Source organism: Varanus komodoensis, unplaced genomic scaffold (assembly GCF_004798865.1).
Source record: "Varanus komodoensis strain SLA01 unplaced genomic scaffold, ASM479886v1 scaffold3, whole genome shotgun sequence".
NCBI lineage: Eukaryota > Metazoa > Chordata > Lepidosauria > Squamata > Varanidae > Varanus > Varanus komodoensis.
This window is the reverse complement of record NW_025335761.1, coordinates 20,125,289-20,153,265: the sequence shown is the minus strand read 5'-3', so window position 1 is coordinate 20,153,265 and position 27,977 is coordinate 20,125,289. Positions and strand designations below refer to the sequence as shown.

The 27,977-nt window shown below is 42.0% G+C and overlaps 1 protein-coding gene across 5 annotated transcripts in view; it reads right to left on the bottom strand.

Moving 5' to 3' along the window:
* Nucleotides 1-27,695, bottom strand: part of RPAP1 (RNA polymerase II associated protein 1) — a 56,825-nt gene extending 29,130 nt beyond the window's left edge. For 4 of the 5 annotated variants that reach the window (XR_006415318.1, XM_044436226.1, XM_044436229.1 and 1 more), the window contains exons 1-7: nucleotides 27,591-27,695; nucleotides 19,726-19,967; nucleotides 18,766-18,911; nucleotides 17,596-17,688; nucleotides 12,181-12,364; nucleotides 11,116-11,283; nucleotides 9,768-10,010 (exon numbers count right to left, since the gene is read on the bottom strand). Coding sequence is in view for 4 of the 5 variants with exons in the window: in XM_044436226.1 (XP_044292161.1) it covers nucleotides 9,768-10,010; nucleotides 11,116-11,283; nucleotides 12,181-12,364; nucleotides 17,596-17,688; nucleotides 18,766-18,911; nucleotides 19,726-19,918 (1,027 nt within the window). In the remaining variant the exon portion in view is untranslated. Of the gene's footprint in view, nucleotides 1-9,767; nucleotides 10,011-11,115; nucleotides 11,284-12,180; nucleotides 12,365-17,595; nucleotides 17,689-18,765; nucleotides 18,912-19,725; nucleotides 19,968-27,590 lie in introns of those variants that run through there. The other variant, XM_044436228.1, reaches the window with a different exon arrangement.
* Between the last annotated feature and the right edge of the window lie 282 nt (nucleotides 27,696-27,977).

The window sequence follows — 27,977 nt, the reverse complement described above, 5'->3', positions numbered from 1 at the left end:
GCATAGAAATGTTTTAATAAAATAAATAAATAAATAAATCTCTACATTTCTCCCATGTTGTCTAAGTCCTGACTGCCTGAATCTTTTGCCCCCGAGCACAAGGAGAGAAGGCCGAGACCCCACCAGGATATCATGCACACTGGCAGCACCTGACCTCCTCCTTTCCCTGCCTCACCGCCTTCCTCACCCACACACCATTGCCTCAGAGCTGCAGCCAGAGTGGCTCTTTGCAAGCCCGCACTGAGACTGGCTTGGAGGTGGCTTGAGGGAGGCTGCTCTAGCTTCAGAGGTCAGAACCCACTTCCAGGGTCAGAGCTGGGTCTCCAAAATCTCTTATGACCACTAAACAGTAGCCACAGGAATACACCCTAACTGAATTTAAAAGATAATGTTATAAGCAAACCGAGTTATAATGTGTATTTTCAAAGGAGCCATCCTCAATCTGGTGCTCTCCAGATGTTTTGGGCTTTAACACCCACCTTTCCTGATCAGTGGCTATGCTTTAGCTCCATCGGGAAAGCACCAGGTTTGGGAGACATCCCAGTTTTTTAAAAATCCAATCTTAAGAAATACAATTAAAATCAGGAGATGCAGGGAGCCTAATAAGTACCAACTGAAGAGACTATAGACACCATGAACCCAAGATTATGTACGTATTAAATTTATACCCCAGCCTTTATTTTTATTTGAAACATTGATATGCCACAAGCACTCAAGGCGGCATGCACAATACTTCTCCTCCTGCTCTCAATCTTATCCCCACAACAACAGCTCTGTAAGGTAGGTTGGTCTGAGAGGGCTGACTGTGTGTCACTGGCCCTGAGTCACTCAGTTGGCTCTATGTCTGAGTGTGACTACAACCCAGATTGCCTGAGTCCCAGTCTTAACCCCTACCTCACACCAGCTTTGTATAATGCATGTGAAGTGCTCTGAATATTTAAGAGCATTATACGAATGTTATGTATTCTTGTTTAAAAATATAAAGCACTAAAAACAGCCATTTCACCACACCGATACCGATTCCAGGCTAAACAGATTGGCCTGAACTGAAGATAGACCAAGAATGTAGCTGTGCAAATCTGACATCAGAATCTACCTGCCACAGCCTGAAGTACAATATGCTCCACTTCTAGATTTCCAGGAAAGAATGCGTCAGAGTGTGAAGGAAGAAGAAACAGCTGAAAACTGAACTCATCAACTATTTGCTATTCGTCAAGAATTTGCTTTTTCCTTCCCATTAATTATTAAGTGGACATGGCTGAGTAAACTGCGTTCCGAGTTGGATTAGTAATGTGCACCATCAGACAGGAGCCATGTAATCTTGTCAAGAGGAAAAAAGTCGAATAGATATTACACACTTATCAGCAGATTGCTCAACTTCTGAGAAATCCCTTTACAGAAACACAAGCTGGTAATCCGGATGGTGAATATGCACTGAATCTTTCCAAGCTTGTGTTTTGTTTTTAGGCTGAGGCACGCAACATACAGTCAGCCTATAGTGCCATTTCCTGCAGCTTGGCTCTCTGAGACACACTGTTTGACAAGCACGACCCACCAAGCAAGATCACCACATCTGCCACAAACTCTGGCCTTCCTCTGTTCTGATTCAGTAACAGTCTCATCTTTTTCACCAAGATGGCATGAAGCAGGTCATGGCAAGGGTATTGTGTTTCTTTGTGATTTGTTGGGAATCCACCCAGTGCAGAGCCTTCAGTGTACATGCACCATCTTTGTGGAACGCTCATCCTATTGATGTCAGGCAGATGACACCATATTTTTCTTAGCAGCATCACTGAAGAAATAGAGCAAGTCAGAAGGGGCCTCCCGGGCCATCTAGTCTGACCCCCGGCTCCAGCCAGCTCCGCTCACGACATGTCCACCATGTGCATGTCCAGCCTATCTTTGAGGCCCCATCGGTGAGGGTGTTCCTATCTTCCTATCTTCGAGTCAGACATTTTATTTAAACAAGGCTTCCTTGATGTACTAGCCAAACTTGCACTGCTATAACTTTATTTTAAACATTTTAATTCTGTATTTTGATTCTTTTTTCTTTCATTGTTCACTACTCAGGTATCTTGTTAAATACAAAATAGTATATAAATCTTACAAATAAATTCCCAGTACAAGCATTATCCAGAGAATAGGACACAGGTTTCTACCACACAATCATGTTTTCTCGATCCTTGAGCCAGTGGGATACAATGGACAGAGTGTTGGCTTGGACATGGGGAAGCCTGGATAAACTCCTACTCAAATACAAAGCCCAAAGCAAGTCATCCTCTTTCAGAGAAATCTGCCTCACATAGTTTTACAGCTGAAGTGCTCCTCTGAGCTATCTAGTGCACGATGAGATGCAAGCTTCACATATACATTTAAAAAAATCATATTGGGATACAGGATCTGCTGCCTATGGCTCAAAGGAATGTATGACTACAGTGCTTTCCACAAAGTAATTACTCAAGACTAATTCACATCAGGTTGCATTTCATTTTACTTCACAGCATTTGGGAAAGCTTCATTCAGGTATTACAAGGAACACTGGTGAACTTTAATACTGTATCGCATCACGAGAAAGCAGTGTTTTTTGAGATATGAACATTTTACGTGCTGCCTGTGTTAGGATGCCATGGTAAACCAGGGTTAAGTGGGATAGGAAGAAGCCTAGGTGATCCTCTGTTGTACTCTCTCCTAGCTGGTGCAGCAGGAGTTTACAAGTTTCACTCCTACTTTTGCTTAATTCCATTTTAGTATGTCTTCCAGATCTTAAACTGTGGTTAATATATAGTTTGTTAAAACAAGGCAGCTTCATAACCCATTGTCAACAGTAACCACTGTTTGTTAAATTCAGAAAAAAAGCAAAAAGCTGTGGTTAACCAAAATAAAAAATAAAAGCTTCCAATTACATTCATGCAACCATGCCTTGGGAGGGTGTGGAAGAGGAAGAGTGCGTAAGCCCAGGGCTCACATAGGATTCTTACAAAGCCAGTATATGAACAGACTCTTGAAAAACATTGTTTTGAGGTGCTACAGGGCAATGTCAAAGTATCTGAGGTGTTTGAAATACAGTAGCTCATCTACATCTGCTGTGGTCATCAAGTAGAAGATATAATGTACATGCATGAACCAGCAGTCAAATCACTGGTCCACCTAACCTTCTACTGTCCCCTCTTAACTGGCAGTGATTCTGAAGGATCTGAAATAAAGCCATTTTTCACCTCTTGCCAACCAAGAACTTTTTAGCTGGAAATGTCAGGCATTGGACCTGGGATCCAGTGCAAATAAACTATGTTACTGAGCTACTGCCTGTCCCCAAAGCTACAGTCTCTGCTTTCCCTCTGACAAACCTGCAGCTGCAGAAGGAACTCATGGGCAGGTTCCACCTGGGAGGGTGGACAGAAAATCTTGCATAGTAAAAGACAAAGCTTTCCATCGAGTTAAAAACAAGTTTCTCAGCTTGAATGAATTGCTCCCTGTTGCAAAAGCAAACTCCCTTCTTCCCTCTGAAATTATGGCTGCTGTTAGCTTATTCATGATGAATGTACTCCTTGGCATCAACAGTGGCAGCTTTCCAATGCTAAGTGCTAATGCAAAATTAATATTACATCTCCTGCTGGGTGCAGTGTGCTGCATGCATAACCTCAGGCAGCTTGAAAAGCTCCATTGATTTTTATAATTGCTCTTCTCTTTTCAATGATATACTAAGTCACCTGACAAACTGCCCTGGTGGTTCAATGCACTCTTCTTTCCTCAAGAAAACTCTTTTTTTCTGCCATTGCACCTTGCTTTTCCCAATATGCCTTCTCATCAAACCTCTGCTATTGTCTGTTGCTCTCTCCCTTTAGGACTGTTTGGCATGAAAAACTGTTTTCTCCTCATGCAGAAGGCAAATCAGCATTTCTCTTAAAGTAGTGCCCCATTATAATTCTAGCGCTGGAATGCTAACAATTAAACCTCATGCAGGAAATGTGCAAGTGTTAGAGAAACACAAAAAAGTGTGTGTGGGGAGTGTGTGTGTGTGTGTGTGTGTGTGTGAGAGAGAGAGAGAGAGAGAGAGAGAGAGAGAGAGAGAGAGAGAAAGGCATGCTCTTGTAGAAGTGCTAATCCACCTGCTCTTCTCTTGCGCATTGAAGCTGCTCTCTCATTGAGAAAACAGTAAACATCACTCTTATCTCACCAAACCACACCACTCAAATCCAAAAAATGACTCCCAGATCTTATTAGGCAGACTCAATGCAGCAGCAAGACCCATAGCACACAGTCGAACAAAGAATCAAAGAAAGAAACAGCAATGGAACAAGAAGGGAAGTGCGAGGGTGGAGTGGTAAATAACAAGGTGGGCAAATGCAACAAAAGTACGAGCAAGAAAGTGGGAACTAACCCTTAAGAGTGCTAATACAGTGCTGCTTGTGCCCCACTGAGCTTACTGGCTACAGATTACAACTTGTCAAGTCTCTGACAATTCTCTTATTTTTGGAGTACCAAGAAGACCAAGAAATTCATCATGCATCTGGAGGCCACTAGTGGAGTTTTATTCAGTATGATGGCTCACAACTTGTCTGCTTAAAGAAGGGGTGGATAAGAAGCGTTCCATCCTTCTGTGTGTTCCCCTCTATCACCTTCCAAATTTACCAGGGAGGCACAAACCAAAAACCCCATCTGTTGCCAAAATTTGGTAGTAAAAGGCCTGTTATTGGTCGCTGTGCCACTGAATTTCAACAGCAAACTGAAATTTGTTTGTTTTATTCCCTCCTCACTGCCACTGGATGCAAGTAGTTGTTGGTAGGGGCATAGGGGTATCTAGAAATTTCCTGCCACTAGCTTAAGGGGAACACAAACTTTTACTTGATTCTTATCCAATATCAAGGCATGGGGCTGATGAGCAAGTCCCCAAAACTGACCAATATCAATATATTTTATCAATATACCCATACCAAAGACCATGAAGCCTTCAGTCCTTAACCACAGTGGAAGCAAAGCCTTAAGTCCATCGACCAACTCACTTTCAGGCCTTCTGCCCTTGTCCTTATTCTTCCCCCAGTGCCACCACCTTTCCTCCTCCTTTTGAATTCCATATTGCCAACATTTAAATGTGAGCTCCCTGTCTTTTGGGACTTATGCTATTCTGCAAGCAACACACACACACACAGTATAGCTCCATATACACAAAACAGGACACACGTCTTTTGCAAAAAGGTCACCATGCTGACTTGTGTCAAGCAAGCATCTCTTCATAGTCATTTTATGCCACCCTTGTTCTCTTGGGGATAAGCAAGACCAACGAGCACAACCTCTTTCTGTCCTTCAGCAAGAAGAGCTGCTTGCAAGAAACTCAATCTCGACACACCAGCAAGTTCCTTAAATGCAGGAAACAGACACTGACCTGCAGACAGGCAAGAACACAAGGGATATTGATCTTGCAAGGTCTTACAGCAATCTCAGCAGCAGAACACAAGATCAAGTGGAAGTTCATGGGCCACACTAACAGACTTGCCTCTGCTGAATTTTCTGGGGATCTCTACCAGTGGCTCCCCACAACAGCCTTTCCCAACTGGGTAACCTCCAGACATGTTGGACTGAGGATACTCAGAACTCTGCTGGCTAGGGGATTCTGGGAACTGTAGTCCAACCCTTTTAGAAGCCACCCAATTGGGGAGGGCATTCCTACAACAAACATCTCTCTTTTATTAACTCTTTTATTAACTTTATACAGAGTGGAAGAGGTGAATGGCAAGAGCCCTAGCAGCCTATCAATCAATGGATATTTCAAACCATGAGCCTTTTAAGCCTAGATCAGGGGTTGGCAACCTTTAACACTCAAAGAGCCATTTGGACCCATTTCCCACAGAAAACACTGGGAGCCGCAAGACCCTTTTGACATCTAAAATGAAGATAACACTGCATATATCGTTTTTCACCTTTATGCTTTGTATAAAAAAACTACAGTGTGTTGCATTTATGAAATCAATGAACTGCTACAGAGAAAACAATTTTTTATTTCTGCATGCAACAAAAACGTTTTGAACTAAAAAAAACAAGGAAGTAGATCTATATCTTCATTAAGATTTAACTGTAGCTCTTGTTCAGTCACTAAAAACTGTTATTTTTAATCTTACATTATAAACTAGTAGGACTCCTTTCATATATTTTGAATAGAACAGCTTTCTGCAGAGTCAAAGTCAGTGCTAAAGGGCTGCATGCATTAAACAGCAAACCCCATAAGTTCGTCAGCAGTAAAAGCAAATGAATCTACCCACGTACCATTAAATGTTCGGTTTTCTTCAGAAACTTTTCTTCAATTTATCCAATTTACTGCGGGGGTGGGGTGGAGGGGAAGCTCAGTAAATCGGTGTGGATCTGGGTCCCAGATCGGCTGTGCCCGAGATATAGGTGGGTTTAGTGACCGATTAGAAGATAAACAGTCAAGTGCTGTGAACTGAGACAGGTCCCAAGCGCAGCTTTTAACACTCAGATGAAGGAGATTACATTTGGACAATCTTTTCAGCAGGGTTGGAGTAACATGAGAGCCTGCAGGAAGCTTGTTCCACTCTTTCCCTGCACAATTGCTACAGAGGAATGTAGCAATTTACTTAACCAGCCTCAATCGCAGATCTGGGGCTGTGCCGGCGCGTGTTTTGAGTGATGGAGCTGCAGCAGAGGGATTCAAGAGCGACGTGCGGCTCTGGAGCCACGGGTTGCCGAACCCTGGCCTAGATGATCCATGTTGACAAAAATATAATCTGAACACAAGATTCTGAAATCCCACAGGCTTTATCTGTCTTGGAAAGTCTGCGGGTAGCCTTAAGCAGTTCCAGAACTCACCTCAAAAGAGCTTGTGTTCACAGCCATGTCAGTTAGAAAATGGAAAGGCAGCTGGGTCTAACAGTGGCTGCAAGGATAACGGAGTCTCCATGATGATGCCTTTGAGTTTGCATGATTTACTAAGGCCAGTGAGAAACTGCCCTGATGGCTGGGAGCAGCATCTCATTTTGAAGTCATCCTCTTATCAGCTATCAATTTCTCACCAGCAATTATGCACTGAGCTCCTGTAGGCCCAGCTGCTGTTCTGTTTCCTAACTGAAACATGTTCCAGCTTATCTTCACCCAAGACTTCTAAGGCACAAGCAGCTAGTAAGAGTGGCAACTTTATGACTAATATTCCTCCTATCCCCACCTCTGGCAGTTTATCCTGCATTTAGCTTCTCTTAAGACCAGTTCCCCTTCTATATAAATGCAGGGCAAGTGTCCGAATCTTCCTAAGAAACCTTTGCCTGGGTACCAATTTTAGAGTTAAGGTTGGGCAAATACATTTTCACCATAATGCTTCTGGGAATTAGAGAAAAGCTGAGCCGAGAAACACCTTACAGTAACATTTCATTAGAAGCCAGTGATTTCCAGCCCCAATTCAAGGTGCTTGTATTAATCCATTAAAGTCCTAAACAGTTTAGGGTTAGAATCTCCTCCCATACCAACCTGTTGAATCCTCAAGGTTTTCAAAAATCCTTCTCCAAGCATCCTACCAAATGAAGCAAAGCTCACAACTACTAAAGGAAGGACCTTTTCTATGGCAGCACTCACATGATGGCTTGCACTCTTCAAAGAAGCTTGCCTGGTGCCTATATAGTGACGTTTTTGGCAAGAGGTGAAGATTTTTTATTCTGCCGGGTTTTCAGCCGCACATCTTTAATGCACTTTTAGTTCCTGGTAATATTTTCCCTCTGTGCCAATTGTAGTTTACCTTTTAGAATCAAATTTATTCTTCTTTTGTGTTGATTTCACGCTGGCTTTTCATGTTTTTGTTGTATTAACATAGGTTTTAACATGTTTTGATATAGTACCATATGCATTAATGAGAGGGTGTGGATTGGGCAGCGCCATAGCACCAAAACCATGAAATCTGGGCACCTGAATCTTGGCATACATAGTAGGGAGAGCATAGAGGTGTGCAGTACCACCTTCAGTCACTAGGTGGCAGCCTGCCATGACCAGGGCAGTCCATGCAGTTTGGAACCAGGTGAGGTGGGGGGTGGAGGGCAGTGTTATGGCTACCACTTTCCCTCTCTCTGGAGGAAACCTCTCCTCAGGAAAATGGCTTAGCCAAATGCCCCCATCACTAAGGGAGCAACTGAAATGGGCCATGCTAGGGTCTGAGCCTATTGGTGCCAGCAGCCATGGTTTCACTAAGCAATATTATAATATATAACAGTGAAGCAGTGCTTGCATTCTATTAATAACTTTTGTAACATTTAGATGTTCAGTATAAAAATGATGCAAATAAATACATTTCTGGATGAAAACTTATTACAGCTTTGCAGTGTGGAAGCAGAAAACGAATGCCTAAATAGCAACATCAAGAGGGAGGGAGGGAGGGAAAGAAGAAAACATGCTAAATACCCTTCTATTCACAGGAAAAGCAGGTTGCTTACCTGTAACTGATGTTCTTCGAGTGGCCATCTGTGCAGTCACACATATGGGTACTGCGCCTGCGCAGTGCCTTTGGCCGGAAGATTGATAGCTAACGGTTTTTGGCGGGAAGCTCCGCTCAGAAGATGTATCTGCTGAGAAGATCCGCGTGCACGTTGTCTGTACCGGCCAGATGAACGGCTATCAGAGTAATGTGTCTCTGAATGCACCAGTCCCAAATTCTCATAGAAAGCCTGGCTAAGGTCGGTGACTTCGTCCCTCCTTGCTTGTTCAGATAAAAAACGGTCGCTATATTGTCCGAAGTTATCTGAACGATCCGATGATGAAGGAGGTCTTCGAAAGAACAAAGGGCTTTGAAGACTGCCAGCAGCTTTAGGAAGTTGATATGATTCGTGGATTCTAGACGAGTCCACGTTCCCTGGGTAGACAGGCCAGAGCATATCGCCCCCCATCCTAGGAGAGACGCGTCGGTACAGAGAGTTATCGAAGGAGGTCGCGCCCTGAAGGGGATTCCCATCACGAGATTGGTTTTTTTTTTTTTTTGATAGATCGAAGAAGAAATAACAAGAGAAAACTACACAGAAGCGGGAAACGAAGTAAGGGGAAAGTAGTATAAGGGCAATATATAAGGAGAGAACCAAGAATAGCAAAAGTGAAAGTCGAAAGCAGCACGAGGCACAGCGAACGGTGGTCACAAAGACTGAACAAAATGGCGGACGCTCTGCTCTTTATAGGCCACAACGGGGAGGGGGAGCGGAGCTTCCCGCCAAAAACCATTAGCTATCAATCTTCCGGCCAAAGGCACTGCGCATGTGTGATGCACAGAGGCCACGACGAAGAAGCAGGTAATACTGCCATTTGGCACAGTATGGGTAACACTGTAAATTAATCAGCAGAAGAAATCCAATCATATTGATTGTTCCCAAAGGACACACAGCCCGCCAAGAAGCAAAGGTGCCATTCAAAGTTACTCCATCAGCATCTGCCTCTGTCACTGCTACTCCCCTTCCCTCTCTGCCACTCCCTGCCAAAGGGTAATGCAACAGTTGGAAAGACTGGCATGTAAAAATGCTTATGGAGGCTTCAACTGTGGTACAAAGAGTCTTTCTGCTACTGCAGACAAGATAATAAAAAACAGTCCCTTCCTTCCAGTACATGCTGATGCTCAAAATAAAAATTTTGCAAGCCTTCCACATAGACCACAAATTTCAATGGCGAATCCCTTGCTTCTTCTGCTGAATTACAAACAATACACTGCAAATTGCGCAAGAAAATGACCTAGAAGTCTGACAGCTTTGCTTTAGCATAAAGATCTGTCACATCAACAGCTCAATACACTTTGTTACCTGCAACATCCATTCTAGTACTGGCTTCAGTCTTTTTGAAATCCTCTATGTCTGACTCCTCTTCTGCATTGGGTTCATGTACAAAAGGCTCTTTCAGAGTCTCTTCGACCTCATGCTGGGCTAGAGGACCTGCTTCCAGATGCACAAGCTTCCTTGGGATCTCCTTTTCCATCTTTTCCTCTTCTTCACTAGTTGTACTAGTAGCACCATGCCGTGACTTTAAGAAAGCAACTACACCGGGATCTGACAATAAAATCAAAATGGGAGCACAGATTGAGTCAGCAGTCCTCTTTGATGTACATTCACCTTTCCAGTTAAATATACCAACAGCGGCAATTCCAGCAAAGGCCTGGCCACCCAGCCGTCACGCAGAACAGCAACATATAACCTTTTTGACCGAAAGCCCCTCATCTGGTGCTGGCTGGGGGCACAAACACATGCACACCCTGCCCACAGCAATCTGCATATAAACGGGAGGGCAGCAGATAGAAGCCTCTCCCATCTCCCAGCAATTGTCACAGAGACTGCTGTTTCTCCACCCCTGCCAACCACAGGAACACATTGATCTCAGGAGTCAAGAACAACATTTTTTTAACTCCACAGCCCAGTCTGGCCATCAGGAAGCCACTGGGCTTCCACCAGCTTCAGAGGCTGCACAGAGTACAGCTAAGGGCTGCATGTGGCAGGCTGCACACCCCTGAGACAGAGTCTACTTTTCTGATTGCAAATGAAGGGCACAGGGCCACATTCATGTCTGATAAGTGTTCTGTCGCCCCCACCACCCCCTGCCAAAAAACAAAAGCAAGCAGCTACCTCTGGAAAATTCATGAGCCCTGAGGCTGCCTGAGCACCTCTGCTGTTGTCATGAAGCCAGCTGCATAAATTAAACATTGCAACAGGGGAATGATTTGGTGGTGACTTTGAAATTGCAATGAGAGATGTGCTTTAGGCACTGTTCTCTTTATTATTGTGTTGCAGAGCAAAACTTAACACAGCTAAAGGAAAAAGAATGAACAGGTGGTCTTCAGGTGTAACTTCTGAATGGATAAATATATGGATACCTAGGTTGCCTTTATGGAAGTTTATGCATATCTAAGAACTATGTATGTCTTGCTGCATACATATAATAATATACATATTTAGTGTTATGGTTTTCTTTAATTCTTATGCAGGAAAATTGGCCATTGTTCTCTTGTTTCCACTAGGTTTCTGCTTTTAAAATGACAGTGAATTTTGCTTAAAAACACAGGGCTTTAGAAAATCCAAATAAATAACTGAATAAAATACATAGATCTGAAGTTTATTCATGTATGCATTCAGCTAGGGAAAATCAGCTAGCAGTTTGTACCTAACTGAGCCAGCAACCGTTTCTGTTCCTCCAAGATCTGTTCCTCAGTCATGGATTGCAATTTCTCCACATTCTCCTTGTGGATGTTCAAGGCTTCCTGCTTACCAGCCAGGCCTCCAAGTCCCTCACCAGTCACAATAAGAGAGCACTGACTGTTTACAAGATTATCTAGAAATCAAAAGAGCCATAAACAACATTCATACATAATATACATGTCTAAATGGAAAGCAAACAAATCTAAGGGGAACACATGCTCCACAGTACGTGTCATCTCCTATGATGTTTGGAGACACATACAGTATGTAGAACTCATTTATCACAAACAATGGCTCAGGAACATGTAACACACCATGCAGCTCAACCCATTTCTATTTTTCCACAAATGATGGATCATCTATACAAGAAAGAAGTGCCACAGGACTAAAGCATAAGATCTACGGTCAGGAAAAATCTAAAGGTACTAGTTTGAAGAAAATATACCCCTCTTCCATCCTATAGCTTATAGCAGATATATGTGTGTGTGTGTGTGTGTGTGTGTGTGTGCGTGTATTATATTATATATATATATATATATATATATATATATATATAGAGAGAGAGAGAGAGAGAGAGAGAGAGAGAGAGAGAGAGAGAGAGCGAGTGAGCGAGCAAGTGAGCAAAGAGTACTTCTGCAGTAATAATATGAAGCCATGAACCACAAGGAATAATGTCTGTGCTATCTGCTGCACTTTGACTACAGAATTCAGGCCCCACACAAATGGAAACAGGGCTCAAGCTGCCTTGAGTGCCATCTCCTGACCAAAAGCTCAGACATAAATCAAATAACTAAATACTGGAAATTTACTTGATTGAAACAGAACTGGGGAACCTCAGAACAAAAATGATCAGAGCTACTGATCACAAAAGAGTTTTGACTTGCTGGGCTAATGCCTGAGGAGGAAGCTGTCTAGTAATTCAGTCCTGATTACTTCTGAGACTTCCCTGTCTTCCCTAACAAACATTTTTAAGGCTTCCAAAGGCCCACGGGTAATCAAGAGCCCCTGCTCCAGAGATGTCAACATTCACCTTCCCCTTCTGTCTGGAACTGTGCCTTCAAAGGTACAGAAGGCAGGGCAGCATCTGGAACTGTTCGTCCAGCGTCTGTCTGTTCAGCATCATCAACAGCACAAGATGCCTGAGCCAGTTCAGCTGCTCGCTTAGCAGCTATCTTCTGGGCAAAGATGCTTTTCCTTACATGAGTTGACTTTGCCTGCAGGAAGACAAGAAAACAATTAAACATTCCCCTATTCTTCTGAGTTTTCAACCTATTGTTTACTAACAGATAACTTATTCTCCAAGGGCTAATCCTTATGTAGCCCAAACAGCACAGAAGGAAGAAAATCATTAGCAATCTGGGGGAATCCAAAAAGGTTACAAAAGTATTAAAATTAAACAAAGTTTAGGAAAGTACATCCTAAGAGGACCCAAAACAGCCCAGTAAAGACTATGTATGCGCAGTGGCCACAGAAAGTTGAGTGCCTGTTGGATCAATAAAATAGAATATCCCGAAAAGTAACATGGCTAGCCGGCACCCTGAACAAAAGGATGTCACAGTGCAACATTTTATGGCAGATTCCTATTATAATAGCCTAAAACAGTTCATCAGTATTTCTACCAGCTGATCCTAGTGCATCAATAGCACTACTGAGATTTTTCTGTTATCTTCCACATGCATTTGTATGTGGTGATAAATGGTACAATCCTATGCATGCTTACTTGGAAGTAATTCCCCCTGTGCATAATGAGACTTACACCAAGTAAGCATGCTCAGGTTAGCACTAGCCTTAAGCAACTTTCCCCCATGCCTCTATTTGTAAAGATGGCTGTGTACCTGTAAAAGCATTCAATGAATCTTTCAATGTTATCCATATAAATGTACTGGATTCATTTCAACAATCCTTTCTCCATTACTTGGTATTAAGTGATTGGCATTTCAGTACACAAGTCACTAATTGCAAACAAAGTCTCAAATAAATTAAAATTAGCCTGTAAGGTGCTCTAAAGGCCAAGTGTACAGAAATGTCCAAAACATCCAGCATTGGATAATTTCACTTAAAAAGAATAACAGAGCCCACTCTCCCCTACAGATAATGGAAGTCACCGTTGAGCTGTTATATGTTAAAATAGAAAGTAGGGCAAAATGCACACACTTCTTTCCCAAATGCAGAGATATGCACCTGGTTATAGGTAAATTGAGACAAGTCTGTTGCACTCCAGTGCACGGAAGAACTCATTCCCTATGATTAATCCGTAAGTCTGCTTATCTGAATGTTTTGCATTTCTGTGCTTAAACAGACTTCACAGTCTTGGAAAGACCATTTCTGAAGATTTTTGGGACCAAAATAGAGCAAGAACTTCACAGTAATAAATTGGATTAATGTGCTTAACCAATGCCTTTTAAAAATTTGCATGGTATTTATTCTCAGGCTCTGACACACACACTTATTGACTATTGATAAGAAAGCCATGGAAAGAGCGTGACAGAAATGCACCTTCATGCTAGGGATTCATGCAGCCATGAGGGAAAGAACAAACCCTGCTATATCCAAGGTTGCACAACCAATACACACACAATTAACTGTGAAATAAGCTTGCACAGGCAGGGGAATTTCTGTGGAAGCAGCATAGCTTTCCTGTAGCAAGTGCTGAAACAGCTGATTCAGCACGCAAGCCTGTCTGCACAAATGGAAGGGCGCTTCTGGATTCTGCCTGAAGATTAAACAAAATAAAAACACAAAAAACACAATCTGACCATCAATATTTAAAATGACACAAGCCAATACCATGCACTGCTATGTTTATAGTAGGAAACCCCACAAAGCACTAGAAATTTTGTTTTTAGTCTTCGGAGGTTTGAGTCCATGGCTCTCAGGCTGTCCAAGTAGGTAAATGCTGCACACACAGACACACCCTCCTTATTGCATGTGCTGTTGTCTGAGCCACTGCCTCCTACTTCTCCAGCAGTGAGACTAATGAGAGTGACCTCTGAGCAGAAAGCATGTGCCAGGTTGGACTTGCCAAACAGAAACATAATGATAGGCCAGTGAGGCAAAGCCAAACCACAGATCAACAATGGGCAAAAGAAAACATTTATGAGCTGCTAAGAATAAAGTGTGAATTAGGGAGAAACGGAGGTAATCCAAACATGCAGTTAATCCTCCATAAAGAACTATGATAGTAAAAAGTAGTGGCCAATCATTAGAAATCTGCTCAGTGTATCATCCTAACAGATTTAAATGCATTATACATAAAGTAGACCCTTAGGACAGACTCCTTTTGGAGAGTCCCGAAAGACTGGCCCAGACTCTCTCTCAGGACAAGACACATAACAGCAAGTAGACAGTATTTGGCACTCTAGAAGTTTTAGCCCACTTCTTCTATCCACTACAGCCAGCACAGTCAATGGTGAAAGATCTGGGGAGTTACAGTCCAAAATATCTTAAAAACCCAAGTTACCTGCCCCTTACCTTACAGTTTACTAAGATAAAACAACACTCACTGCTCCTAAGAAAGGAAATTAGAACATTTTTCTTCAACACATTTGGAAATATGGAATATGTCCAAATATAGTATTGTTTCTTTTAAAAGAAATAAGCTCAGTGTTCTATAGCTATTATAAAAGATCAAGATGTATGAGATACAATGACATAATGGATTTATATTTAACTTTGCCTACAGATCTTACTAACAGAAAGAAAACACACTATTGAAAGCTCACTTGGGAAGGCCTGATTTAGGGCTCTTAAGCATTTTTAAAAGAACTTTCAAACCAAAAAGTACTTGTTTTAGTATGAATTCACAAGAAAATTGATCTTTTTTATTAATTTTTATTTTTTCTTAACATACACAAATACATAAAAAGTAAAATAGGAAAAATGTAAAAAACAAAACAAACTAAACTGAACAAATAAACAAAATAAACAAGATTGCCAAGGGAATTTTAAACAGATACAGCAGATATTACAACCCCCCAAACTGAATCTTTTTATCTTCCCATGCTTTATGAGTTTACCAAAAAGAAATCATTATTCTATACATCAACAGATGCTGCTTTCCTTTTTCTTTTCCTATCTCCCCTGAACTTCCATTAATCATGCTAAGCACAATAAAAATTCCATTTATCATTAAATTCTTCTTACAGTCTTCTATTTACATAGCTGGTTAGCTTTGCCATCACTGCACATTATGCTACTCTAAGTTCTCCATTCCTCAATAGTTGGGGGCTCCAAGAAAACTGATCTTTTATGGCATAATCTACTCAAAAGTAATTCCTAGTCATAGACATATCACTCAAAAGTCAATTGTAATCCTATGCAAACTCATCTGGAATTAAGCCTCACTGACCTTCTGAGCAGACATGCACAGGATTGTGCTGCTAAGATCAAATCATAAAATCTGGGGGAAGTCAATGGATCTAGGCAGTCTGGTTTCAAGAACCCATTGAGAACAAATGTGGTGTAGTGGTTAACAGCACAGAACTAGGATTCAGGAGATCTGGGTTTTAGTCTGCACTCAGCCATGGAGCACATTGGATGACCCTGGGTCAGTCACAGACTCTCAGCCCAACCTACCTCAAAGGGCTGTTGGGAGTATAAGATTGGGAGGAAGAGGAGAATTATGTAAGCCACCTTGAGTTCCTTGGGAAAAAAAAGTGGGATATAATTATAATGAATCAATAAGTTGAATGCTCCTTATTGCTAGTTCTGATTGTTAATCAGCCATCAAATTTTAATCCTCAATTAATGAGGATTAAAGTTATATAGTTAACTTATTAACTATATAAATGTATCACCTTCCACTTCTGAAGTCTCCTGTATGTGGTCCCCACATGCAGTAAAATGTTCATGGTCTCTTCTGTTGGTGAAGACCAGGCTCCCTGGTCTTTCTGATTTCTATTTTCTTTCTTCAGACTTTTCAACCAATTTTTTTTTAATTTGGAATGTTGGCACAGCACAAAGCAAAGAATGCCCTCCCACCCCATCTTGGTCTTGTGTTTCAGAGTTCAGCTCCCCCACTCAGGCTCATACTTTAGGTTGCTGAGCATGCCATTTTTCTTTCAATCTCACCATTTGCCTTCTAGAAAATGGGTTTTTTTATAGCTGCCCATGCTCAACATGACACCAATTTTGTGAATAAGCAAGCCTGCCCAACAGCAGCCATTTTGTAGGAGCATTCATGACACACACTCAAAAGCCCTAGTGTGCAACCCAAAATGGCAAGGGACACCAGCTCTATTTTAAAGCAATTTGAAGTGGTAAAACCCATCCTCTGCTTCATTGCTCCATCAGCTCCCTCTCCTGCACGTAGACATGAACAGAAAAGCACAGAAACACCATGCAACTCCAGACTACTTGCTGACTGCCCTACATTTATTTGAACATTTATCAACCAAAATAACACCATACACTCCTGTAGCTCAGGTCAGAATTGCAGTATCAGTGCAGTCCTAAGCATACTTACTCAGAACCAAGTTCTACAAGTATACAAGGTAAGCATGCAGAGGATTAGAGCATAGGAAACAAAAATCTGATTTAGCTTAGTTTCAGATCACTCATACATTTTGTATGGGTAGTATCCTACTCTGACCACATGCTTGCAAAATCTACCATTTTCACAATGAACAGCAGTGTCTCCAAAAGTACACTCAGAAATGCTCATTTCTGGAATAGGAGTGGTCAGCAGAGCTCAGAAAAGATCTGTTAACCCAACCCATGCATAAAGTAACAAAACCCTGTTGCACAAGCAATGGAGGCAGAATGGCCTTGTCGGCTACTGCCCTTTATCTCCTGCTTCCTCCTGGAGAAATAGGATCAAATGACTAAATCCCTCCCAACACAACACACTACCATGGCAAATATTATTTTTACCAATAGTTGTCAGGCCTGCAACCTCAAGTCCAGAAGAGTGGTTGTTACTCCTACTTTAAAACCCTTTTGCCAACCTAGAGAGGAAAACCTGGCCAAAACATTACTCAGCTCTCTTCCTCCTTCTGCCAGCCTTTGCCTCCTCCTCTGTCTCTCTCCACATTTGTCCTTGCTGAAGTTTCATTCAGGGCCATTCCTGCAGCTCCAGGCATTCAGTGGAACTGCAGAGCCTCACACCCATCCAGGCAAACAACCACTGACTAGCAGTGCATTCTGGAACCCCGCATGGTTCTGCCTGCCTGGGAAATACATCACCCACAACAGCAAAACTAACAGATGTTTTTTTTTGTTTTAAATTTAGCTCATTGTACCATTTGCTAAACCATCTGTGCAACTGCATCAGCAGCCCCAGCGCTTTCCTCTGACATTTTCTTGTTTAAAATGTTAACCTGATGTTTATCCATAAAATTGAACGGCGGCAGATTACATTAAAATCCAACACAGAACACAGAACTGATAATGAATTGAAATAGAAAGGTAGTGAGAAGGCTGGACAATAGGTATGTGCTTCTCTTACCTCTGCTTTTATTTCAGACCTGTGAAAAACTCTGGGAAATGGATCTCCCGTGAAGAGTGGAGCGGCCACACTGGCCATGCTTGTGTCACGTTCCTGCCATAGATAAGAGACAACGTTATTTAAGCATTTGTTTCAATAAAATATCGTGATCTAGCTTAGGCAACCAAAAAGCATTTGGACCTTTATGAGCCAAATTCAAGTTTTTCCTCAGCTAGGAAATGAAATGATGTTTATGCAAGCATTAGTATAATGCTAGGAGAAAGGCCTTTTCTGTAGCAACACCCTACTTATGGAATATGTTCCCCAAGGAGGCTTTCCTTCCAGCACCAAGTAAAGGCTTTCCTATCTAACAGGTGTTTTAGTGGTTGAATTGGTTTTAATATTGTTTTAGCATTATTGCTGCATGCTTTTGTGACTTTGCTTAGCAGATCTGCAGTTTTAATGGTTTTTTATTATTTTGTCATTTTTATTGTTCCTTTATTGCTTTTATTTGTTGCTTTTATTGTTCTTCCTGTTTTTACTGGAAGCCTCCCAGAGAGCTCTTTATATAGGGTGGCATATAAATATAACAAATAGATAATAAATAATGCTTACACAAGTCTCCTGCTCCCCTGGCTTCTTTAATGTCACTTTTTGCATTTGAGGAGATCATAGTGATTAAGTGAGGAGACTCCCATACTTTGCGCAGAAAGCTCAACAAACACAGATGAGCTACTGTCTGAGTCAGAAGAAGGTCCCAGGTTCAATCCCTACCATCACCACCTAGAAAGATGTCTTCTCAGTCCTACTGACGGAGGCCACTGCCGATCAAAACACTACTGCCATTGCTAGGTTAGACAAACCTGTCATCTAATTCAGAACAAAGTAGCTTCCTATATAACCAGTGCTCAGAAAGAAGCCTTCTTACATTCCACCTTCAGCAGTAACATGTATAGTAAGCAAGTACAAATTTGCTTTACATATAAGAACTGCATAATTTTGGGCTATTGGGAGTGTAATGTTTGGGTTACCATAGCAGCTAATTTGATTTTGTGGGTGTTATATGTACATCCATATGTATGTATGTATGTATGTATGTACATACACAGAGAGTGCCAGCTTTAATAGCCATCATTTACTACCACCAGATGTTTAATTGTTGCTAAAATTATTCCTACAAGCAGTACATACAATGATTTGGCTGAGGACTGCTGTGATGTGTTCATCACCATGATCCAACTGCTTCCCAGGATCCTCATCAAAATGGACACGGGCACTTCTTAACTTGGATTTCTTTGGAGGAGCTGGTGTCAGAGGTGGAAGCACATCAGGAAAGCCTTAAAAAGCCAAAACAAAACCCAAAAACAAAAATCAAAACAGAGAATTAGAAATATGCTGGTGCTTTTCTTCTTCCAAGGAAATAGATATGAAATTCTGGGTTGGACCCAATAATGTCATTCCACCAGTGGAAGGACAATCAGTGGCAGAACAGAATTCCCCTTCCCTGCAAGGCCCAAACCTGCTCCAGAGGACTGAGAGACCCTCCAGATCTGGGGGTAGGGATGGCACAGCAAGCAGCAGTGAAGAAGAGAGGATGCCGTAGTCCCAGTGCACAAATGAACTTCTGCTGGTGCAATGTTGAATCCACACCTAAAGCAGCTCCACTTAATAACTCTCATCTTGAATTGCTAAGAACACACACATTCCTGTTTTCTCTCTTGCCATGTGGCTTTACCTAGATAGCTACCTAGATTAAATGAACTGATTGCCAAAAAAATGTAGGAAAGATTCAACTGTGGTCATAAGAGGCATTGGATTTCTGTCTATTAGCAGCCCTACTCTTCAAAATCCAGGCTTATGTATGTTGAGAGCAAGCAGAAGTGCACTTGGACTACCCAAGCACATGTTTAGGGCCTCAGCATATATAACTGTATTTATGAAGAACCTCCCTGATTGCATTCTCACCTTCCACTGCATCTGCAATGCTGATGCAGGGGCAGTGGAGATGATACTACATAAAAGAGATGGCTAAGATCTTTCCCTTAGGTAAGAGCTTCAGCTTGCTGCTATGACCCAATGACAAAGTACATTTGAATTGTCCATTTGTACTAAACTATCAGTACAAAACAGGGTAATCAGAAATAAACTTACCATCCAACGCCACCACATCTCTGCTTTCTTGCAACGGGGGTCTTTCGTCATCACCCTCATTGGCCACATGCTCTCTTTTCTTGTTGGCTTTCTTTACAATCTTCACTGCTGGAGAAGATTTTGCTGCCAGGAACTGATCCTGGAATCTCAGCAAGTCTGCCTCTGATTCACCAGGCTTGGGCCTTGACAACATTATTTCTTTTTCACCCTCACTGACTTCCTTTGAAGAGTTTATGGTTCACCTGATGTAAAAGAAAGCAAATGAATTAGCAGTCCCTTACTTGGGAAGGTATGCTTTTGAAGAATATTTATCATTCTCAGCTTTCACACACTTCAAAGTATCCCCAAAGCCTCAAAGAATATCACTACCAATGCCTCATCTGGAGGAGCTAGAGAACTGCAGTCAACAGAACATTTATTTCTTTTATTACCTTTCTATATCACCCAATAACCAAAGGTGTCTGGGCAATTCACAAAAATCAAAACCCTGAAATACAACATGATAAAGCATAACAACGAGCCAAACAATTTGTGCTATGGTGTTGTGATAGTGTTAAAATATTAAAAATAAAGTAACAGCATGAAATCAAATAAAACCAACAGTGGGGCACAGATCTAAAAGTACAACAGTAAGACATTTAAAAATCAAACCTGAAGGGCTAAAAAAAAAAAAAAAAAAAAACCAGTGGAAGTAAAAGCATGTTTCAGTAAGCACACAGAGCGACAAGCCCTGCCTGGTTTAAAAAAAAAAAAAATCAGCAGGGCTTCCACAAGGGGAAGTCTTGTGTCATTAACCTACTGGAGTTCTTTGAGACTGTCAAAGGTGATCCAGCAGACATTGTTTACTTAAACTTCCAAATGCTTTTGACAAAGTCCCTCACCAGTCATGGAATGTGTGTGTTGGGGTGGGGGGTTGTTTTATGGATCACTAACTGGTAAAAGAACATAAGATACAGGGAGGGAATAAATGGCAGATTCTCCCAATGGAGAGATATCACCAGTGGAGTCCCACAGGGTTCTGTATTATGCTTTCAACATATTCATAAATGATCTGGAATTAGAAATGAGTAGTAAAGTCTTTTAGAGCGGCTGAAAAGTTACACTAAACTTTTTAGAGTAGTTAAAATCAAAAAGGATTCTGAGGAGCTCCAAAGGGACCTCTCCAAGTGGGGAGAATGGGCATCAAAATGGAAAATGCCATTCAATATAAGCAAGTGTAAAGTAATACATGTTGGAGCAAAGAATCCCAACTTCAAGTATACACTGATGGGATCTGAACTAGCAGTGACTGAGCAAGAAAGGGATCCTGGGGTAGTGGTAGACAGTTCAATGCAAATGTCAGCCAAGTACTCAGCTGCTGTGAAAGAGGCAAACTCCATGCTAGGCATAATGAGGAATAGGATGGAAAACAGAAATGCCAAGATCATTCTTCCTTATTTATTTAAACCATTTTTATGCCACCCCATTTGCAAAAAGCCTCGGGGAGGCTTACAACAATAATAAACAAACATAAATAAGCAATTTATATAATTAGAGTTAAAAATCCAGAAGAGTTAATTAGAGTTTAATTAGAGTTAAAAAATCTTGGCATATACCTAAAAATCCCATAAATACAATTCATAAGTTAACAATTAAAATAACTTTTAAATAAAAAGGTCTTGGCCTGGTGCCAAAAAACAAATAACAACGGCGCCAGGCAGACCTCTCTGGGGAGCACATTCCATAGGTGGGGCGCCACCACAGAGAAGGTCCTCCTCCGGGTATTCACCCTCCTAATATCTTTCACGGAGGGTTCCCGGAGAAGGGCCTCTGCTGCCAATCTCAAGGGGCGGGAGGGCATATATGGACGCAAGTGTTCCTTTAGATAACCAGATCTTATATAAATCTTTGCTGCAACCACACTTGGAAAAGTGTACAGTTCTGCTCGCCTTACCTGAAAAAGGACATTACTGAGCTGGAAAAAGTACAGAGAAGGACAACAAAAATAATCAGGCAGTAATGCAGTTCCCCTGTGAAGAGAAGCTACAACAACTTGGACTGTTTAGCTTAGAAAAAAGACAAGGGAGACAAGATAAGGTAAAGGTTTCTCCTTGATGTTAAGTCCAGTCATGCCTGACTCTAGGGGGCGGTGCTCATCTCCGTTTCCTGGCCGAGGGAGCCAGCGTTTGTCCGCAGACAGTCTCCGTGGTCATGTGGCCGGCACGACTAAACACCAAAGTGCACGGAACGCTTTTACCTGCCCACCGAAGTGGTACCTTTTTATCTACTTGCATTTGCATGCTTTCGAACTGCAAGGTTGGCAGGAGCTGGGATGGAGCAACGGGAACTCACTCCGTTGTGCAGATTCGAACCGGTGACCTTTCGATCAACCAGCCCAGCAGCACAGCAGTTTAAACCACTGTACCTACTTGTGCAAAAAGTAGAGAAGGAGACATTTTATTGTTTTACCTTTTATATGATCAATAATTGTTTTATTGTATTTATGTATGTTTCTACATTCTAGCAGAATCCAGAGAAACTTTGGGTTATGGGGCAGCACAAAAATGGAATTAAATAAATAATTTCCCCCTCTCTCATAACCCTCAAACCTGGATTCATCCATGAAGCTGACTGATGGGATGTTTAGAACTGATAAAAAGAACCACTTCTTCACAAAAGCATATAGTTAAACTATGAAATTCACTGCCATGGGAAATGGTGAAGGCCCTCAATCCGGGTGGCTTTAAAAGGGGACTGGGCAGATTCATGAGGGAGGTGGCTTTCAGTGGCTACTAGCCTTGCTGGCTCTATGCTACCTCCTTTATCAGAGGTGGTTTCTCTGAAAACACCAGTTGCTGAAAGCTTGGGCAGGTGGAAGTCTTGCACGCATCCTACTTGAGTGCAAGCAGGGGATCCTGTGGGCAACTAGTTTGTGACCAGGTGCATGGAGTTCTGGACTAGATGGATCTTGGATCTGATCCAACATGGCCTTGCTTATATTTGTCTTCAGCTTGTGCCAAGAGAGGTACCTCTTTGGGGAGGTCATTTAACAACTGTGTTGCCACCAGCAAAAAGGTCCACTCCTTACTCACTTACCTGCATCACCTAATTTGATGATAATCCCCAGAGCAGAATCTAAGGAAGTTTTCTTACGGTTTTGGCAAATATGTATGGGAGGTGACAATTCCTCAGGTAGCCCAGACCCACCCCATTTTCTGCACAGGTAAGGTGCCCTGCTTCTGCCCATTGGTAATTACAACAGTATGTAGAATAATGGCATTGCACATTCTTTATGAACAACAGGTATGTTCTGTTGTCAACAGGAAAAAATGAATTGCTATTGCTGGCAGAATTGCTATTTCAGGAAGGAGGGAGAGCACCCACACACCACGATCCACTTGCCTTTGATTTGACTGCTGCTTCTAAATTGTTCCTTCCTTTCTTCTGTATTTCACAGCACAAGCACTTTCCTCAGTTTATTTATGGAAATTTTAGCCTCAGCAGAAGTAGCAGTAAACAAGTTTCAATGAACTGGACAACTTTTGATATGTATAGTGGCACTATGGGGATTCAGAGATCAAGTGTTTGATGTCCTAGAGAAAATGGACTTCAAAAGACCACCACTGCACAAATTGCAGCAGCTCATAGATGTGGCAAACTGCTTACTTATAATCAAAGTTTCCTCTGTCCTTGTCTTCCCTTCAGATTAAAGTCATGTTGAGAAAGATTACAGGCTTTCTGAATTTATTCCAAATCTAAAGTTCTTTGCACTCCAATTTCTAGATGGGTAGCTTTGTTAGTCTACTGCAGCAAAGAGAATTTTGTGGTATCTTAGAAACTAACAGATTTATTATGACATAATAAATTTTCCATAAAACCTTAAAGCACTTAAAGACTCTGTTGTTTTATACTCCAAGTGCTCAATGAACATAATGGGTGCTCATTATGTTAGTGATGTGCTCTTGCAGCATAGAACACCGCAGAACCATCAGATAACCACAAGGTTCATCATTCTAACAGTTCAACTTTTAACAGCTGAAAATGAAGCTGTATAATTCTGTTAGCCTTCCAGAAATGTTACTAGAAGCTTTTTGAGAGGCATGGCAAAGAAAAGAAAAAATCTCTCTTCTTAGACTCAATCTAAGACCCAGCAGATGAACCAAATTACTATGGTCCAGCCCTGCACCACACCAGACCACCAATTCAGCTGCCATCCCAACCTCCTTCCAACATTGTCCTATTGTACCATGAGAGGGTGGATGGCTTTACACTGGGAAATAGTAACTTTACTGGTCTAAAATCACTCTAATAAGATTCATGGCCCAGTGGGAATTCAAAAACAAGTCATCTTAATTCTTGAGTCCACCCACTAATACAATATGCTGGATTTTCAGTCTATCCAGATACCTCACACCAGAAAGTTGTACAATTTGGCTTGTTTCTGTAAACCAGTTTTCTCCAACTTGCTGCCTCCACCCTCAGATATGGTGGTTTACAACTCCCAGCACCCCTGCTCCAACAGCTTGGAGGTACTCCTTGATCCAGAGCTGTCACTGGAGACCCAGGTGGCGGCAGCAGCAGCAAGGAGTGCTTTCCTACAGCTTCGGCTGGTCCACCAGCTGCATTCTTACTTGGATGAACACTGCCTAGCAACAGTGATACATGCTCTGGTAACCTCCTGGTTGGATTACTGTAATGCGGTCTACGTGGGGCTGCCCTTGAAACGGTTCAGATACTTCAACTGGTACAAAATCGAGCTGCCAGGCTGTTGATGGGGACCAGCCATTATTCTCATATAACACTGGTCCTCTACCAGCTCCACTGGCTTCCAGTTGAAGTTCAAGCCCAATTCAAGGTGCTGACCTATAAAGCCCTAAATGGCTTAGGACTGGGATACCTGAAGGAACATCTCCTTCTGTATACGCCCTCACGCCCCTTAAGATCTGTGGGAGAGGCCCTGCTCCAGGAACCCTCCCTGAAGGAGGTAAAAAGGACATCTACTTGGAGTAGGGCCTTCTCTGCAGTGGTACCCAGATTGTGGAATGCGTTCACCAGAGAGGTTTGCCTGGCACCAAGCCTATATTCTTTTCAGCACCAGGTCAAAACCTTTTTATTCAATCATTATTTTAAAAATTAACATTTTAACAGTTTCAAGTCACTTTTGATTTAATTTGTTTATTTTAGTGGTTATTTATTCTTGTATTATATTGCAATTGATTGTTTTAGTGCATTTTGATTTAAATATTGTAAGCTGTCCTGAGATGTCTCACATATAGGACGACATATAAAAGTTTTAAATAAACAAACAAACATAGCTGGAGGATACTAGTTTGGGGAAATCTGGTACAGACATTCCCAAAATAGAATGAAACCTGAAACAAAGGAAACTACTCCTACATTTTTCCAGCTCCCTTAGAGTAACTCCTTACACAACACTCTGCATTCACTATCTGGTCATTTATTCCTTCAAATATTTTTACTCCATCCTTCTCTTCCTTAATTTGTATTTTAATCTACCCTAGGATGCTTATTATAAGCTGCATCACAGAAATACTTTAAACAAACAAGTAAAATAAGAGTGTAAAGACAGACTACAAATCAGAGGACTGGGAACAAAATATAGACACAGAATTGCATTTTTTTATCACCTGTACTTTTAGAATACACAATAACAGCAGCCATATATTAGATATTCAAACCCAAATATCTTAAAGCACCAGATAACAAATCTGATGCAGGTATATACTATGATCTTACATAATAACCATCTTGTGATTCTTTGGAATAAATGACAGTATTAAAAAGTCTGAAATAAAATATTAATTCCAGGGTATAGAATATTCTGTGCAAATCCACTACCAATCTTTAGCTTACCAATGTGTATGTGTTCAGACTGCATTTTATAAGCTAGTCTGTATGTAGCCTGAAAAAGGTCAAGTAAAACACAATTTTGGCTAGAATTTCATCTGAAATAACCAACTTTAGTCAGGTGAAACACATCAGCCAAGTTTGGATTATGTGTCTTTCTCAACCACATGCTACCCTGTTCTACAAACTTCACTGCAGTGCTGAAAGCTCTGGCTTCTGCTAGCTCCAATTTCCACCGGTGTCACTACTGTGATATCACTCTATGGATGAGCAATGTTCTTTTCTGACAAACTGCCATACTAAAGTTGTATTAGGCTCTGAACACTCAGGCTCTAGGAAGCTTAAAATAATTGGTTGGGTTCTGTTTTTCTAGGATTTCATTTTTAATAAGTATTTTATTATAGCCACTTTCAGGACAATTTTTGGTAGAAAACTGGGAACTAAATGAAATAAATATTTTAAGGAACACATCATGTTCAAGTTTGTTACAAAGCAGGAATGTTCTAAGATTTCAGGGATAAAGTATATTACTAGCGAAAATTCAGCTTGTAACATACATAGTGTATGAAATAGATTCTTTACATGTTTATCCCAAACATTTCACCAAAGAAAACAAAAACTTCTATAAAGCAACATACAATGGAGTTTCATTAAGAAAAAAAAAATGACTCTAAGAACTTTGCTGAGCCCCCTTATGAGACTGCAAAATCCATCACAATTGTATAAATATTTGAATTTTATATTGTTCCTCTTCTGTATATAACAATAAATCCTTGAAATGCCAAGTGTTTCCAGAGTAGTGTGATATCGTTTTTCTTCTTTTGGATATTTTGCAAAAAGAAAATGGACAAAAGAAGCCATGGGAAAACATGGGATGGGATGGCCAATATAATTTTGTGAACACAGCAAGGTGATCACACAGTAAAAGCTATGCCTGAAAGTATTTTCATAGAAAACTTTCCATTCATTTATTTTACTAGAATTTAACAAGAAACTGATGCAATCTGCAAAGATTTCCAAAAACTTATTGATCCATTCAAAAACTCCACTTGCAGGTTTAGTTACACAAAACTCTAATAATTAAATGAGCCACAAGAGTATCAAATCTATTTCACTATAGTTCATTAAAGAGACAGAAACTTCCTAACTATCAGTATATACAGAAATACTTACACAGAAGTCTTATACTGCATAAGACTTCTGACATAAGACTTCTGTCTTTTGCTCCTATCATAATAGTTGCACTTTTTTTAAAGCGCGCGCGCGCACTATACTAAATTGATTTACCTTTTTTACAATTGGTTTTGCCCCAACATTGCTTTTTTTTGGTGGGGGGGGGGGCAACATAAGGTGCCGTTCAATGTAGAAAACAGTCCTATCACTCCCAGCATGCCTGGCTAGGGCAGGCTGGGAGTTGTAGGATTCCCCCCACCATAAGCCTCCATAAGAATTGTGCCCTCGTGCGCTGGGTTCTGTCCCAGCAGGTCTCGTCGCAGCCACCAGCCTTCCCCACGAGGGTGCCCCGGCCAGCTCGCGGGCTCCTGCTCGCTTATAGCCAGTCAGCCCTGCACAGGGAAGAACAGAATGGAGGGGACCGGGCTCGTGGCTGCTCCGAGGAGCGGTTTGCTGAAACTGCTCCTCAGAGCAGTAGTGCTGCGTGCCTCCAATACAATCCAGAGAGGCGAATCTAGGTAGTTAGGCGCTGATTGGGCGTTTGTCTTGCCCATATTCCCACACTGAACCTGCCATTAAGAAAGCAGACTGGAAAATGAAAATGCAGTGTAACGGCCGTTGTCGTTTAATTGTAAGGCTAATTTAAGGAACCTTTAGTGCTCGGTTTCTAAAAACTACCCCCCCCCCCGGGTCTCTGGGTTTTTTTGGGGGGGGGGATGCTCTCTGCACATGCTCAGAGACATATCTTCCTACTGCTGCCTAGTCCAATGCAACCCCTTGCTGCTACGGAAGCGGACCACCTTGCGGACGAGAAGCGGCTGCGGCAGTGCTTGGCGCCAACTGACCTGTGCTGCGCGAGCGGCTTCTACCATCCTTAAAGCAGCAGCTTCGCGGATCGGCCTAGCGGCGCTTGACGCACTCGCCTTGCCTTGCCTCGCCTTCCGCCACAGCCAGGATAGGGCGGTTTCTGGAGGCCCGGCTCCACCTTCGCGGCCATTTTGGATTCGGCGCGGCGACGGCTGGCTGCACAGAGAAGAGCGGCTGCGCGGGCGGGGTTGCTCTGGCGAGGCGGCGCGCGCAACCCGAACCTGAGCGCGCGCACTCCTGTTCGGCGGTGCTTCGTCCCGGCGGGCGTGCGTGGGATTTCCAGCTGCAATCCTGTTGCTGCTTACTTTGGGCCGACCCCTTGAATCCAGCATGTGAGGTTGCCGTGCAAGTCTGCGGTGTATGCC